Raw genomic sequence first — 13,576 nt, forward strand, 5'->3', positions numbered from 1 at the left:
GCGACACCTATTTTTAAGGACTACATTCATCAATTTTCAATTTTAGGGATCATCTTGATGGTGTGGGTCAATTTCAAGGACCATCTTGATGATATGGGTATTTTAAAGACCATCTTGTGGTGTGGGTTAATTTCACGGATCATTTATGATCAAATCTAGTAAAATCTTGTGGAGCCCATTTATGTGCCATATCAGCACTTAATGAAATTTTTAACAGAATTGTGACAGAAGGATCACATTGATTTGCAACACCTATTTTAAGGGATTACATTGATTGATTTTCAATTTTAAGGACCATCTTGAATGTGAGGGTCAATTTCAGTGACTATTTATGATAAAAACCTTAACTTTTAAGATCATCGAGTTCAGATTTTCCTCTACTGGATACATTAAATCATCAATGCACAAATCCAAGATTCTGGAGCACAATCGGAATCTTGTAAGCCACTGCAACCATCTCCATCTTCTCTCTTTTCTGATTCAAAGTGATTTCTAGGGTTCCTCTCAAATCTGAAAGACAATTATTATTGTAATTTTTTGATAGATTTTTTTAATTGTTGAATCCATTTTTTTTAATATATTTACCTGGAATGATTTTTCTTATTTTCAATTTTGGTTTTTTAATATATTTACCTGGAATGATTCTTATTTTCAATTTTGGTTTTTGTATGCTTTCAAGTTGGTTGTCGTTTGGAACTATGCTCCCTAGTAATGCGTCGCAATAAGCAGTGAAGACTTTCACGACACAGTTTTATAGCGAAGCGATCACAAGGGTCGCATGACTGTTGCTAAAATGTATTCACGTTTCATGGTTTTACACAATGAAATTTTAGCGTCACAACTTGTTATGCCAACTTTTACAATTATTTATTAAATCCATTTTCTTCACTATATATTAAGGTTGCCCAAAACAAAACTCCTGGTCTTAAAACCCTTTTATACTTTCTCTCCTTCAAAACGCTCTATACAATCCTCTGTTCTCTACAATGGCCAAGACCCTCCAAAACCTCAGTTCTACCTACACCATTCTCATAACCACTTCCTTCTTCTTCCTCTCAACCCTTGTCACATCAGAAACTCACCGTTTTATAAGATCGTTATCTTCATCAAAACATGGTTTAAAGAGAGAGAAACTAAGCCATGTTCACTTCTACTTCCATGACATAGTGAGTGGCCGAACCCCCACGGCAGTTAAAGTGGCTGACGCACCCACGACAAACACTTCCATGACTGGCTTTGGCACTGTGTTCATGATGGACGATCCATTGACTATCAGCCCTGAATCGAGCTCTAAGCTAGTCGGAAAAGCCCAAGGTATTTATGCTTCAGCTTCACAAAGTGAGTTGGGGCTTTTGATGGCCTTGAATTTTGTTTTTGTTGAACGGAAGTACAATGGTAGCACTCTTAGTGTATTGGGGCGCAACACCGTGTTCTCAGCCATGAGGGAGATGCCGATAGTAGGCGGAAGTGGGCTTTTCCGATTTGCTCGGGGCTATGCTCATGCTAGCACTCACCAGTTTGACATCAAAACTGGAGATGCTGTTGTGGAGTATAATGTCTATGTCTTCCATTATTAACTGGTGTGCGTGTTATTTGCTTTCCTAGCTTTTCTGTGGCTTATACATATGAATCTTGATCTGTCTTGTGGCTCAATTAATTTTCCGCAATATGACAACATGTTATGATTGTGTCCTGGTTTTATTCAGGTTTCTTCTTGACGATTGTAACTGTTTGTTATTGTTTACCATAAATATCGTTACTTCTTAAAACGAAACAGAATATACTTTTCCTTTACATCCCGTAAATCATTCGCATTTGAGTCCTATGTAAAAGAAGATTCGATAATCTAGCCATCACATCGCTATAATTTGTAGTAAAATTGATTATTGTCATTTCATTTTGTTACTTAAGTACTTGTATATGCATGATGCATGTAGCTTGGGCATATTTCAAAGTAACCTTGTTCAATGTTTAGGTTTTCCAACATAATGAGCATTTTAAGTAACATGCAGAAGATTATAATTTATAATTGGGAAACTAGATCTTCATTCTTGGAAATTTTGAACTTACTAATTCCTTGTGTAAGATTAAAAAGCAACTTTTGTCCCTTGACCCTGTATAAGTTGAAAATTAGGATACATAATAGATGAACAAACGGACTACCAAATAACGAATATATTACTTAATTAACTTAAAACAAAGAAACATTATAGAATTTCCAAGAAGACTACATACCGAAGAGACTATATCTCGCTAGACTTGTAGATAAAATGAGTTACAAAACATTAGATTTATAAAGAACTAACCCTAACCCTAAACCTAAGAGGAAGGAATCTAAAGCCTTAATCTACAAGAAAATCCTACAAAGCAAATACCAAATACATAATGAACTTGCTCCATATAAGTTGATCTCATCGTAAATATACTATATGCGTATAGGCAATGTGGCGTGAACCATACAAAGATATGTAGCTCCTTTGGCAGACCGTGTTAAAGACACTTCTTTTCTCTTTGGTCAAGACCTTGTGGAAGACTTGAAATGACGACGAATTGGACAACATATAATAAGGACCATCAGGGACCATGCTTTTCCCCTTTTATATTGTTTTGTTTCGGTCGCAGAATTGCATTACTGCAATAAACGTTGGCACTTTTTGGTCGTCTTTGCACCACATTCTACCAATTACACCCTTTCTTTTCTGGCATGGAAATTTGCATATTTCCACAGGACTATTGGTTTTAGTCGTCTTTAGATAGCAGCCAAATCTTCCTTTCACTTCATTGTGCTTTCAACAAAACGGCATATTTCCACAAGACTATTGGTTTTAGTCGTCTTCAGATAGCAGCCAAATCTTCCTTTCACTTCATTGTGCTTTCAGCAAAACGGCAACCATCTGACCTTCATGGCCTCAACAATATGGCAACCACTACAATTTCTTCTTTGTAAGTGTGTGGAGGCTAGGTTTTATTCTTTCAACACCTTGTGCTTGTTTCTTTATCATCTAATTTTATGCATTGAAGCCTCCTACCATGGTTGTTTTGGCGGAAGATTTTTGGGTGTAACAATCACTCTAATACACAATGTTATTATTTACATATTATATATACACATATTATAACATTCATAATTTTATATATGCACATATTATAACTTTAATAAATTTATACATACACATATTTATAATTTTAATAAATTTCACTTAGGTATATGACGACAAATTATCCTAACAAATTAATTACATCCAAAATAGTGCTATATAAACTACCACATATTTTTTTAACAAATGATATTATCAACACTAAGGGGACTAGGTAAGGTTAGCCTCACAATGGGTTAGCAATAATGTGGTTCAAATTTTCCTTTGGCAAGAATCGAGTGTAAGACATCTCACTTATAAGTGAAGAGGAATACCACTAGATCATAATAATAAGTGACATTAAATGGGTCAATTAGTTAAGATTTTAAATTTCCTTAATGGAGTTTGATGGAGTGATGATATAGATTCAATGGGGGATTTGATTGAATTTCCTCATAATCTTATAGAGAGTCTAGATTTGCTAAGGCCTAGAATACACTATGAAATTAATTTGTCCAAATCCACAAAATCCATTGATCACTGTTTAAAATCCTTTAAAATCAAATCTCAATTAAGACTTCTCATTTGTCACGACTAACTATGCTAATTTTTGTCATTATATAAATCTATTTTCTTCATTGCCACTTGATATTACGGTCTGGTGGTATTTCTCTTTACTTGTAAGTGAAAGAGGTCTTAGATTCAATTCTCACCAAATACAAATTTGAACCATATTATTGCTAGCTCATTGTGAGACTAAGCTTACACCCCTTATTGTAGATAATATCGTTTGTTCAAAATAAAAAAAATAAAAAAATCTATTTTCTTCACTATATATAGTAAGGTTTCCCAAAACAAAACCATTGATCCTAAACCCTCTAATACTTTTCTTCACATTAGTAGCCTTGTTTAATGTTTTCGTTTTCAAACATTATGATCATTTGAAGTAATACTATAACATGCATAGATCATATATTCGTTACTAATTTACCAAAGTATGTAATCTCACATCGGAAATTTAACATAATATATTATTATTTACAAATAAATGATTTCACTATTTATAACAAAAAAAAAAACCCTTTTTAATAAAACTCAATACTTCCCAATATCACCTTGTGTTCCATTTTAACTTGGGCAATCTCACATTAAAAACTTAATAGAATATCATGGCCGGTCTATAGATTTTAAGGAAAACTAATGAAAAAAGCTTCAAATCTTTGCATTTTAATAAAAAACCATACACAAACTTTATTTAATGATAAGGACAAAAAGGTATAAAAAAAACATAAAAAATAAAAAGCGCACCGTGCGCGCTTCCCCCACCTACCCACCCCCCCCCCCCCCACCACAAAAAAAAAACAAACTCCATCAGACAACTTCGCTTCTGGCCAACTACCACCCCCAAGCTTAGACAATTCTTTCTTAGGAAAACTAATGAAAATGGCTTGAAAACTTTGAGTTTTAATGATAAGGACAAAATAAAGGGTAAAGTGAATAGTACCATGATTGACTTTTTAATGTAAAAATGTGGTTTTTCGTTAAAGTGAACAGTACCGGGTGCTTTTCGTTAAAGTTCCCTTCTTTCTTCTGCATCGTTCTATTCACAACCGCAACAGCTCTCCCACCTTGCAAGTTTCCTTCATGGCCCGTTCCCTTCACAGACCACGAAATATAAAGCTTGGCGGGAAGATCAAGCACCACAGCCTGAACATCAACCTGGGCACTACCACCAAGCTTCACAAACTCATCCCTTTGTTCTTGCTATACAATGCGCTTTCATTTCGGCTTTACCATTTTTGATAGTATCCTACAAAAATATAACAGCACAAACAAACCCAAATGAACATAAATGCGGAGTGTCGTACTAAGTACTGAGAAATACCTGCAAACGTGTACCCAAGGAAGAGTGGAGGAGGAGCGCATGACATTTTCGCAGAAGGTGGACTTGCCGGTTCCAGGCGCACCCACCAATATTACTACGACAGGTTTTCCTTGCTTTTCTTCCCCTGTCAAAAGCGCATACCGGTTTTGTAATCACCGAAGGTGACGACGACCCATAATGATATCCATGTCCATGTTTTGGAAGACTCTAAGTGGCACGTTTGAATTAACAGTATAATAAGTTTCATAAATAGTGCCGTAAATTTCATAAACAGTATCGTAAGTTTTCATAAACAGTATCGTAAGTTTCATAAACAGTGTTGTATGTTTCATAAATAGTGTAGAAGTTTCATAAACAATGTGAGGACGCGTGGGTCAGCACGTCAGATTTTTTTAATATTAAAATTATGTTTTTTTCATTAAAATTTAAGTTCTTTTGTCATTTTTATTAAAATTTAAGGGTTTTTCATTAAAATTTAAGTCTTTTTCATTAAATAAAGTTATAACATGATTTTTTATTAAAATAAACTTGATTCAAGCCATTTTCATGAAAGTTCTTAGGGCCAATAATAACGCCGTTGTATAAGTCCACATAAGAAAGATAATTTGTATTTTATTCAGACATATGAAAAAATGGTCCCCATGATTGAACTTTTAACAACTATACATTTAATGTTTGGTATTTTTTTTCTTCAAACAAATCGTTCAACCAGTCCAAACCGCCCATACCGAACAAATTGGTTCGGTTTTAAAACTAATGTGTTGAAATTCGGGTTGTAGCACACTCGCCTGTTTACAAGTTTGCTAGAACAGAGCTTCTAAAAGTTCAAACCAAAGTGAGCCCAAACTGATCAAGATATAGAAAAGAAAGCGTTATTTGCACACCGATTTTTACTTTTCACACACCCTTATTAGTTTTTAATAATTGATCATCTTAATTCATTTGATCTGATTATCGAAAATTAAAATGTTGTGTGAGAAATAAAAATTAGTATGTAGATAACACTATCCTATATATTTTTTAATGAATTTATCATGGGTTGCATCATAACAACTCTCTTGTTGGTTTTCTTGATAAATCTAGTAGTTCATGTATTAAGATCAACGAGTACTCGTTGCTTGCTTTCTTGGTGATGATTTTTATTCTTGTCAATCTTTGGAAATATTGGTTCTGATGGATTGTAATCCGACTGGTACGATCTTTACTTGTTTAAAAAAAAATAAAAAATAAAAAAAAGAAAAAGTTAGCACTACCCTATAGAAATTGCTGCACTCTTTCTCTACGCATGACACTTTTTAACTCACTGATACCCTATTCTTTCCTAGATATCATAACCCATTAACTATTTTTTAAACGGCCCAATAACTATCTTTTTCCACCAAATTACTGTAGATCTCCTTCATCGCCAGTGGAGTATTGGACTGTCGACCTTAACAAGCGCTCTACTGAATTCCCTTCTAAGTTTCATCTTTAATTTTTCACTCCTGGAAACTCAAGCCTTGTGAAATACTAGAGTTTAGTCAACGGTTAAAAAGCAGTTTTTCTTCTTCGTCTACCTCAGGCTGTCCTCCTGGTTTGTTCTTTCCCACCGCTACTGCCATCTACATATGCTTATAAACTAATTTTAGTGCCCCTCAAGATTTGGGGTTCTGTGAGGGCGCCCCGTCTGCTCTGCCCAAAGGTTGGCCCTGCAGAATATATTAGTATTTATAAATAAATATTTTCACTATTAATAACACAAAATCCTTTTGTAATAAAACTCAACAATTGCCAAAATGTAGAGCAGATCTCCGACACCACTCACCCCACACCCACCCCCCGCCCAACCCCACCCCCACCCCCACCCCCACCCCACCCAACCTTTGAGAAACCTTCGTGAATTGAACGGAATGAGGAAAAACTTGTTAATAATATATTAGATTGTGATCCATGTTTTCAACAATATGGAAAATGGATTTATGGCCCCCAGTCCAAAAGTTGAAAAGGGCAGCTAACAGACATGGAAAATACTCACCCTTAGCCAAGTTAAAAAAAAAAAAAAAAACAAAAACAAAGAAAAAAGAAAAGAAAAAAAAACAGAGATTAATCGACGGAAAAAAAAAGAACAAAAGAGATTAATAACTTAACTTTTCTTTTTCTTATACCAACCCGAAAATCACCAAATACAATAAAACCTATATTAGTTATAAAGTTGTGACCAAAACCATTTTATAATTGTCAGGAGGTTATTACTTAATAATAGAGGTGCGGTTAAAAATAATGTTTATGGACTTATTTATTCATAATGAATGTTGTATTTCATAAATAATATTTCTTGAGTGCTAAGTATTTTAATTCTTGCACACGCGCCGCGCGTAGGCTTAAAAACGTAAAATCAATTCTAAAAACTAAAGCATTGTTTCAAACAACTAGAATTATTTTAGTTCATTTTAAACTTTTATTTATGGTATTGTATATTTTGTAGGGAACGGTTGTACTCTGGGTTTTCCTTTTAATATATTTTTTCTTGTTTTAAAAAAAAATATTATTACTTTATGTGGAGCTGTTTTTTCTTAAGATGGAACCCAAAAAAAAAAAATTTATAAGTTATTACAATTTGGAGTTTATTCCTATACATAATTGATCTCAAGTTGGGACCGAAGTTTTTTATGACTTTAAGCAAGGACATAGCTGTATAGGGCCTAGGGGCCCAATTTTGTGTGTGTGTGTACTTTTGCATTCTAATTCCCAAGCCCTAATTAAACTACAAATAAAAAAAAAGGATTGCATTTCAATTTTAACATCAGTTCTAATTAAACTATAAAAAAAAATGGTCCAGTGGAAAAAAGACAAGGTGTACCCGCTAGTTTATATACTTGTGACATTAGCACTAATTCTTTCAGTTGCTACTGCCACCGTTGAAAAAGCATTTTTGGCCATAAAATTTCTGAATTGATTGAGAAATCGAATGGAAAATCAATGGATGAATGATAACATGATTATTAAACTACAAATGAAGGGGATGGGATTTCGAGGGTGGGGTGATGGGATATGGGTTTCGTTTTTTTTTTCAATTTTTTAATATTTAGTTAATATTTAATTAATATTTTATTGATTTTTTTAATAGAAAGTGGGCTCCGCCTCATGCCACGTCACAATTTAACAGAGGAATTGACAGACAATTGATGGAAGGTATGACATTGCAACAAATTCGAAGATAAGGTATGACATTGAAACTTTTCAAAGACGAGGTATGAAACTATTAATGACCCAATAATTGAGGTAGTTTTATGTAATTTACCCTAAGTTATATGGTCTTTGCCAGAGATCATAACAATCAATCATTCAATCTACATTTGCATATTCCAGTAAACCCTGATGAGAGAAAAGGACTTACTTGCAGTGGAAGACATTACAATAAGGTTTAGTGTTTGATCTTCCCTTTTTCGAAATCCTTTAGCGTTCTTTGCTCTCAATAGGACTAGCAACCATAAGAGAACGACAACGATTTGAGAAAACGGATCAAGCCACTTGTACGATGCAAATGCTCTTCCTATCGTGGAGATAGTTGCCATCAACTTCAGAGAGTTTGTAATCAACTCTAATTCTAAGAATTAATTATATTAATTCACTTCATTAAACGAATATTAAGTTAACGTGTATTAAGTCTAAACATATCATAATCACTTATTTACTTTTTATCTAACAAACCAAAATAAATGGTTTGATCAACTCAGATATAAAAAAAAAACTCTTACATTCTCCCACATGAGTGTAATCAAACTATCAACCAATATTATATCTAAAAAGTAAATGGTGATTACTGAATCATGATGAACATAATGACCTTCCAATTCAATTCAATGATTTATTAGTTGAACTTCAGACAACTTAATAGATAAAAGTTATATAGTATTAGTGTTCTAACATTACAAACTAATCAAACCCAGGAAGAATTGAACTTAAAAGAAACTTTAGATGAGAGTCAAATCATACACTTGTATGACTCCCACATTTTGCTTGACCTAATGACGCTGCAAATGTCATTCTTTATTCCATATTTTTGCACAAAATTACAAAACAGAAATACGAACTTGACTGGACTTGAGCTTTTACTAGTGAATTACATTGTCTTGTAAATCATCTTGCAAACTTAATAAGCACAATTTCTGATCAAAACATATACATAATATGGTGAAAAATTATCTTACTTCCACATTCAAACGTTATCCGTGATTGCATGCATACCCATATTTGGCAAAAGCCTTTGAAATGCTGTTATTCATGTAAGGCTTTTGTCAATGGATCCGCAATCATGTGCTCAGTACCAATATACTCCATTGACTGTCCCTTTTCTGGTTTCATCTTGGAGCTTCAAATACTTAATTTATATGAGTCTTGAAGCTTTTGATCTTCTATTATTTTTGGCAAAGAACACCGCTGAAGTATTGTCACAGAAAATCTTAATTGGTCTTTCAACACTTCTCACTATCTTCATGTCATAAATCAGATTTTGTAACCACACAGCTTGCGTCATTGCTTCAAAACAACCCATGTATTATGACTCCATTGTTGAAACTGCTATAGTGGTTTGTTTTTTACTTCTCCATAAAACAACACCATTGGCTAATATGAATATATACTAATTAGTTGACATTCTATCATCTATGCAACCAAGTAAATCAACATCACTATAACATATTACTTCCAAATTCTCAACTCGATGAAAACCCAAAACATAAGCTTGTGTCTTCTTCAAGTACCTCAATACATTTTTACCTATATTCCAATAAGCTATACTAGGATTTGATTGAAATATACCCAACAGACTCGGTGCAAAAGCCAAATCATTCCTAGTGCAAACTTGTGCATACATCACCCTACCAACTAGGTAGGCATATGGCTTGTCCTTCATAGCTTGGATGCCATGATCAGTGATAGTCATTGGACTTTGTGATAGAGAAAACTTGTCACCTTTGACAATGGGAACATCACCACTACTGCAATTCTCCATGTTAGACCTTTTGAGAACTCGACCAATGTAATTCTTTTGAGACAACCCAAACATTCTCTTCATCCTACTCCTCAAAATCTCAATGCCTAAAACATAGTAGGCTTCACCCAAATCCTTCATATCAAAACGGTTGGACAACATTTCCTTAGTCTAATATAACAATTGCATATTTGAACTTGCCAAAAGTATGTCATCAACATAAAGAACCATAAATATGAAATAGGACTTATGCCGTTTCATGTAAATGCAGTTATCAATCTTGTTTTCCACAAATCCAAATGATTGCACAACTTGAGTAAACATTTTATACCATTGCATAGAAGCTTGTTTTAGTCCATAAATAGACTTGTTGAGTTTAGATACCTGGTTCTCCTTCCCCCTTTCAACAAATCCTAGTGATTGGTTCATGTTGATGTCTTCACCAAGAATGCCATTGAGAAATGCATTTTGACATCCATTTGGTGCAACTCTAAGTCAAAATGAGCTGTGAGGGCCATGATAACTCGAAATGAATCTTTGGTAGACACAAGTGAAAAAGTTTCAGTATAATCAACATCTTCCCTTTGTGTAAAACCTTTAGCCATAAGTCTGGCCTTAAACCTTTCAACTCGTCCTTGTGCATCACGTTTTGTAGCCAATTCGTTTAAGGTTAGGAGAACCTTCAACCAATGACCAAACACCATTCTTTGCCATTGAATCCAACTCTTCTATCATTCCAGCTTCCGAAAGAGCACTTTGTGAACTCTCAATTGCTTGTTTATAAGTTACAAGATCATCATGGCCACCTATGTCATATTCAACTTCTTGCAGACAACACATATAATCACTAGGTATGGCAGATTTCTTGTTTCTTGTGGATTTTATCAACACAGGTGGAGGGTCGTGGAAAGATGTGGCTGCTGCTTCCGTCACTATTGTTGGTGGATGTGAAACTGTCTAAGGTTCCAATTCATCAACATGTTGAGCTGTATAAGCCAATGTTTTAGATTCATTGTTGAGATCATGGACTAATGATGAAACTTGAATTGTAGCATTGTATACGATGCAACTGCTTTTCCTATCGTGGAGATAGTTGCCATTTGTGTTGTAACCAACTCTAAGAATTAATTATATTAATTCACTTTATTAAACCAATATTAAGTTAACGTGTATTAAGTCTCAATATATCATATCCCTTATTTTCTTGTTGTTTGACATACCAAAATAAATGGTTTGAAATGTTAACATGGTATCATAGTGGGTTCCTTGAACCCGACCCTCAGAGGGGATGACCTATTGATGACCTTAACTCAGATGATGACTCAGACTTCTGTGCCTTGTCACAAAAAGAGGTTACGAACAGGGTTTAGGGTTCAACTATGTGATGAAGATTATAAAATTATAGGAAAGTGTCAGGGAAACAAAGTTTTGTATCAGATAAGTTGCAAATAATATATAAATATCATGTTAATTAAAGAGTTCAAGAAGTGATTTTTACACACCATTTTAGTTTCTTACATATCTCTTTATTTATGATCATCAGATTGAATAAATCAAACGAGAGAAATGTGTAAGATTATAAAATAGATGTGTGACAATCACTTTCCAAAAAGTTTATTTAATTAGATGTTTGTTTACTCTAATTTATAATAGAATTGGAGGGGGGGGGGAGTGAAAGTATTATGGAATGTCATTGAAATTTGATTAAAAGTGGGTATATTATATTTTCGCCGGCATTAGTAATATTGGGGATTTTTATTAAATTATAATTAAAAAAGAAATATACAATTAATCAAACTAGAACATATACTTCATAGTGACCAATTAATTATTGAATTACTGATTAGGTGATACTTCTCTTCATAGTACATGAAGAATTTTCAAATTCGAAAAAAGCAACCCCATTATGTGGATATGAAAAACGTGAAAATAAATTCTTTTCAAATGAAAATATTAATGATAAAAAAATTGTTTGGTATATTAATTTATTTAATTATTCCAAATAATACCATAAGATTCCATTCATAATAATTCTTCAGCTGTCGCACCCACAATGTCATCATGACAATGCCACCACACCTGCTTTCGTTCAATTTACACGTCCTCTTCCATCAACAGTATATTCTAGAATAAAGCTGGAGGAGAAAATTTTAATTGTTATCGGAACACAAATAGTATATCATGTGTTTTAATAGAAGTGATGGAAAAATTTATTTTTTAAGCTATTAACTTTTTAGCACACATATCCCACCATTTGTATAGTGACACGAGGTGTACCACTTCGTGTACCAATCACACTAAAGAATCTCTTATGCTAGAGAGACTAAATTCGTAAACTAATTATTAAAAATTAAAAGATATGAAAGTTGATGATTGATTTATTACTTAAACATTGATAAACGTGTCTATTTCTATTGATGATATATAATTTAGTTTATTTTTCAAATTTAGTTTCCTTGCCCTACCCTGTATTCAAATCTCACACTAAACAAATTATGCTCGATTGTATTTGTATATAAACCATAAAGTCAGAAACACAACATATTCGAAACCTGCAATTCCAAATTCATTTCCAGCCATGGCCAAAACCTCCCAAACCCTCCCAGATCTACCATCTACCCTACTCATATTTTCCTTCACTGTTCTCTTCTCTACAACCCTAGGGCTCAAAAACCAAGAAAAGCTAAGCCACCTCCATTTCTACTTCCATGACATAGTCAGCGGTCCAAACCCTGCTGCCGTCTGGGTTGCCCAAACACCCATCTCCAAAAAATCTCCAACCCTATTCGGCTCTATAGCCATGTTCGACGACCCGCTAACCGTAGGCCCCACAAGGAGCTCCAAACTTGTGGGGAGAGCACAGGGGTTATACGGGTCAGCCTCACAGAGTGAAGATGCTTTGTTGATGGCCATGAACTTCGTATTTTATGAAGGCAATTATAATGGGAGCAGTCTCAGTGTGCTGGGTCGAAACTCCGTGCTTGAAGCCGTGAGAGAGATGCCGGTAATCGGTGGAAGTGGGGTTTTCCGGCTGGCTCGCGGGTATGTTCAGGCGAAGACTGTCACGTTTAATGCAACTAGTGGGGATGCTCTTGTTGAATATGATGCGTTTGTCTTCCATTATTGACTTGTCTGCTTTTCTCATCTCCACAATGCTGTCTTCGCTGTGTTTTGGTCAAAGTGTAGTAGGTGGAGTGGTGGGGTTTTGCTTTTTGGTGTATAAACAAAATTTAAGTTTCGCTTTATTTCTTGTAATTGAAAAGTGGTTCCTTAATCTCTTAAAACTCATATTTCATTCATTTTACCATGTTTTTGTGAACTCCATCCGAGTTCGGTTAAGTATGCAATTACGTGGAAGGGATATTAGCAAAGTTTGCTCAAACATTACAAAGCCTTGAATAGGCTCAAAATTCACTGAGTAAATATACCCCTCGAATGTGTTATGCGCTCAAACTTCAGAGCCTCAAGTTCCATAGCCAATGGCTACTTTGTCAGCTTTGTCACCTACAACTTTATTAACCAAGGTGTTTAAATGATGAAATATACAGATAGGAAAGAATACAGTGCGACTAATAAACACATAAGTCCTCTGTGCCATTATCCTAAATCGATCTAGCACTGTTATATCGGTCCTGATGTCGT

At 34.3% G+C, this 13,576-nt stretch overlaps 2 protein-coding genes across 2 annotated transcripts; both read left to right on the plus strand.

The window, feature by feature from the left end:
- The first annotated feature begins 913 nt into the window (after positions 1-913).
- LOC114820839 (dirigent protein 22-like) lies at positions 914-1,769 on the plus strand. The gene has a single exon (XM_029092084.2). It carries the CDS (start codon positions 987-989, stop codon positions 1,575-1,577), a length of 591 nt encoding a protein of 196 aa, XP_028947917.1. The 5' UTR covers positions 914-986; the 3' UTR covers positions 1,578-1,769.
- Positions 1,770-12,394: 10,625 nt separating this feature from the next.
- LOC114821186 (dirigent protein 22-like) lies at positions 12,395-13,233 on the plus strand. The gene has a single exon (XM_029093136.2). The coding sequence runs from the start codon at positions 12,513-12,515 to the stop codon at positions 13,059-13,061; it is 549 nt and encodes a 182-aa protein (XP_028948969.1). The 5' UTR covers positions 12,395-12,512; the 3' UTR covers positions 13,062-13,233.
- The last annotated feature ends 343 nt before the right edge of the window (positions 13,234-13,576 follow it).

Source organism: Malus domestica, chromosome 14 (assembly GCF_042453785.1).
Source record: "Malus domestica chromosome 14, GDT2T_hap1".
Classification (NCBI taxonomy): Eukaryota; Viridiplantae; Streptophyta; class Magnoliopsida; order Rosales; family Rosaceae; genus Malus; species Malus domestica.

Excerpts from the sequence above, each read along its gene's own strand:
- LOC114820839 (XM_029092084.2), top strand. The coding sequence starts at position 987 with ATGGCCAAGACCCTCCAAAACCTCAGTTCTACCTACACCATTCTCATA.
- LOC114821186 (XM_029093136.2), top strand. The coding sequence starts at position 12,513 with ATGGCCAAAACCTCCCAAACCCTCCCAGATCTACCATCTACCCTACTC.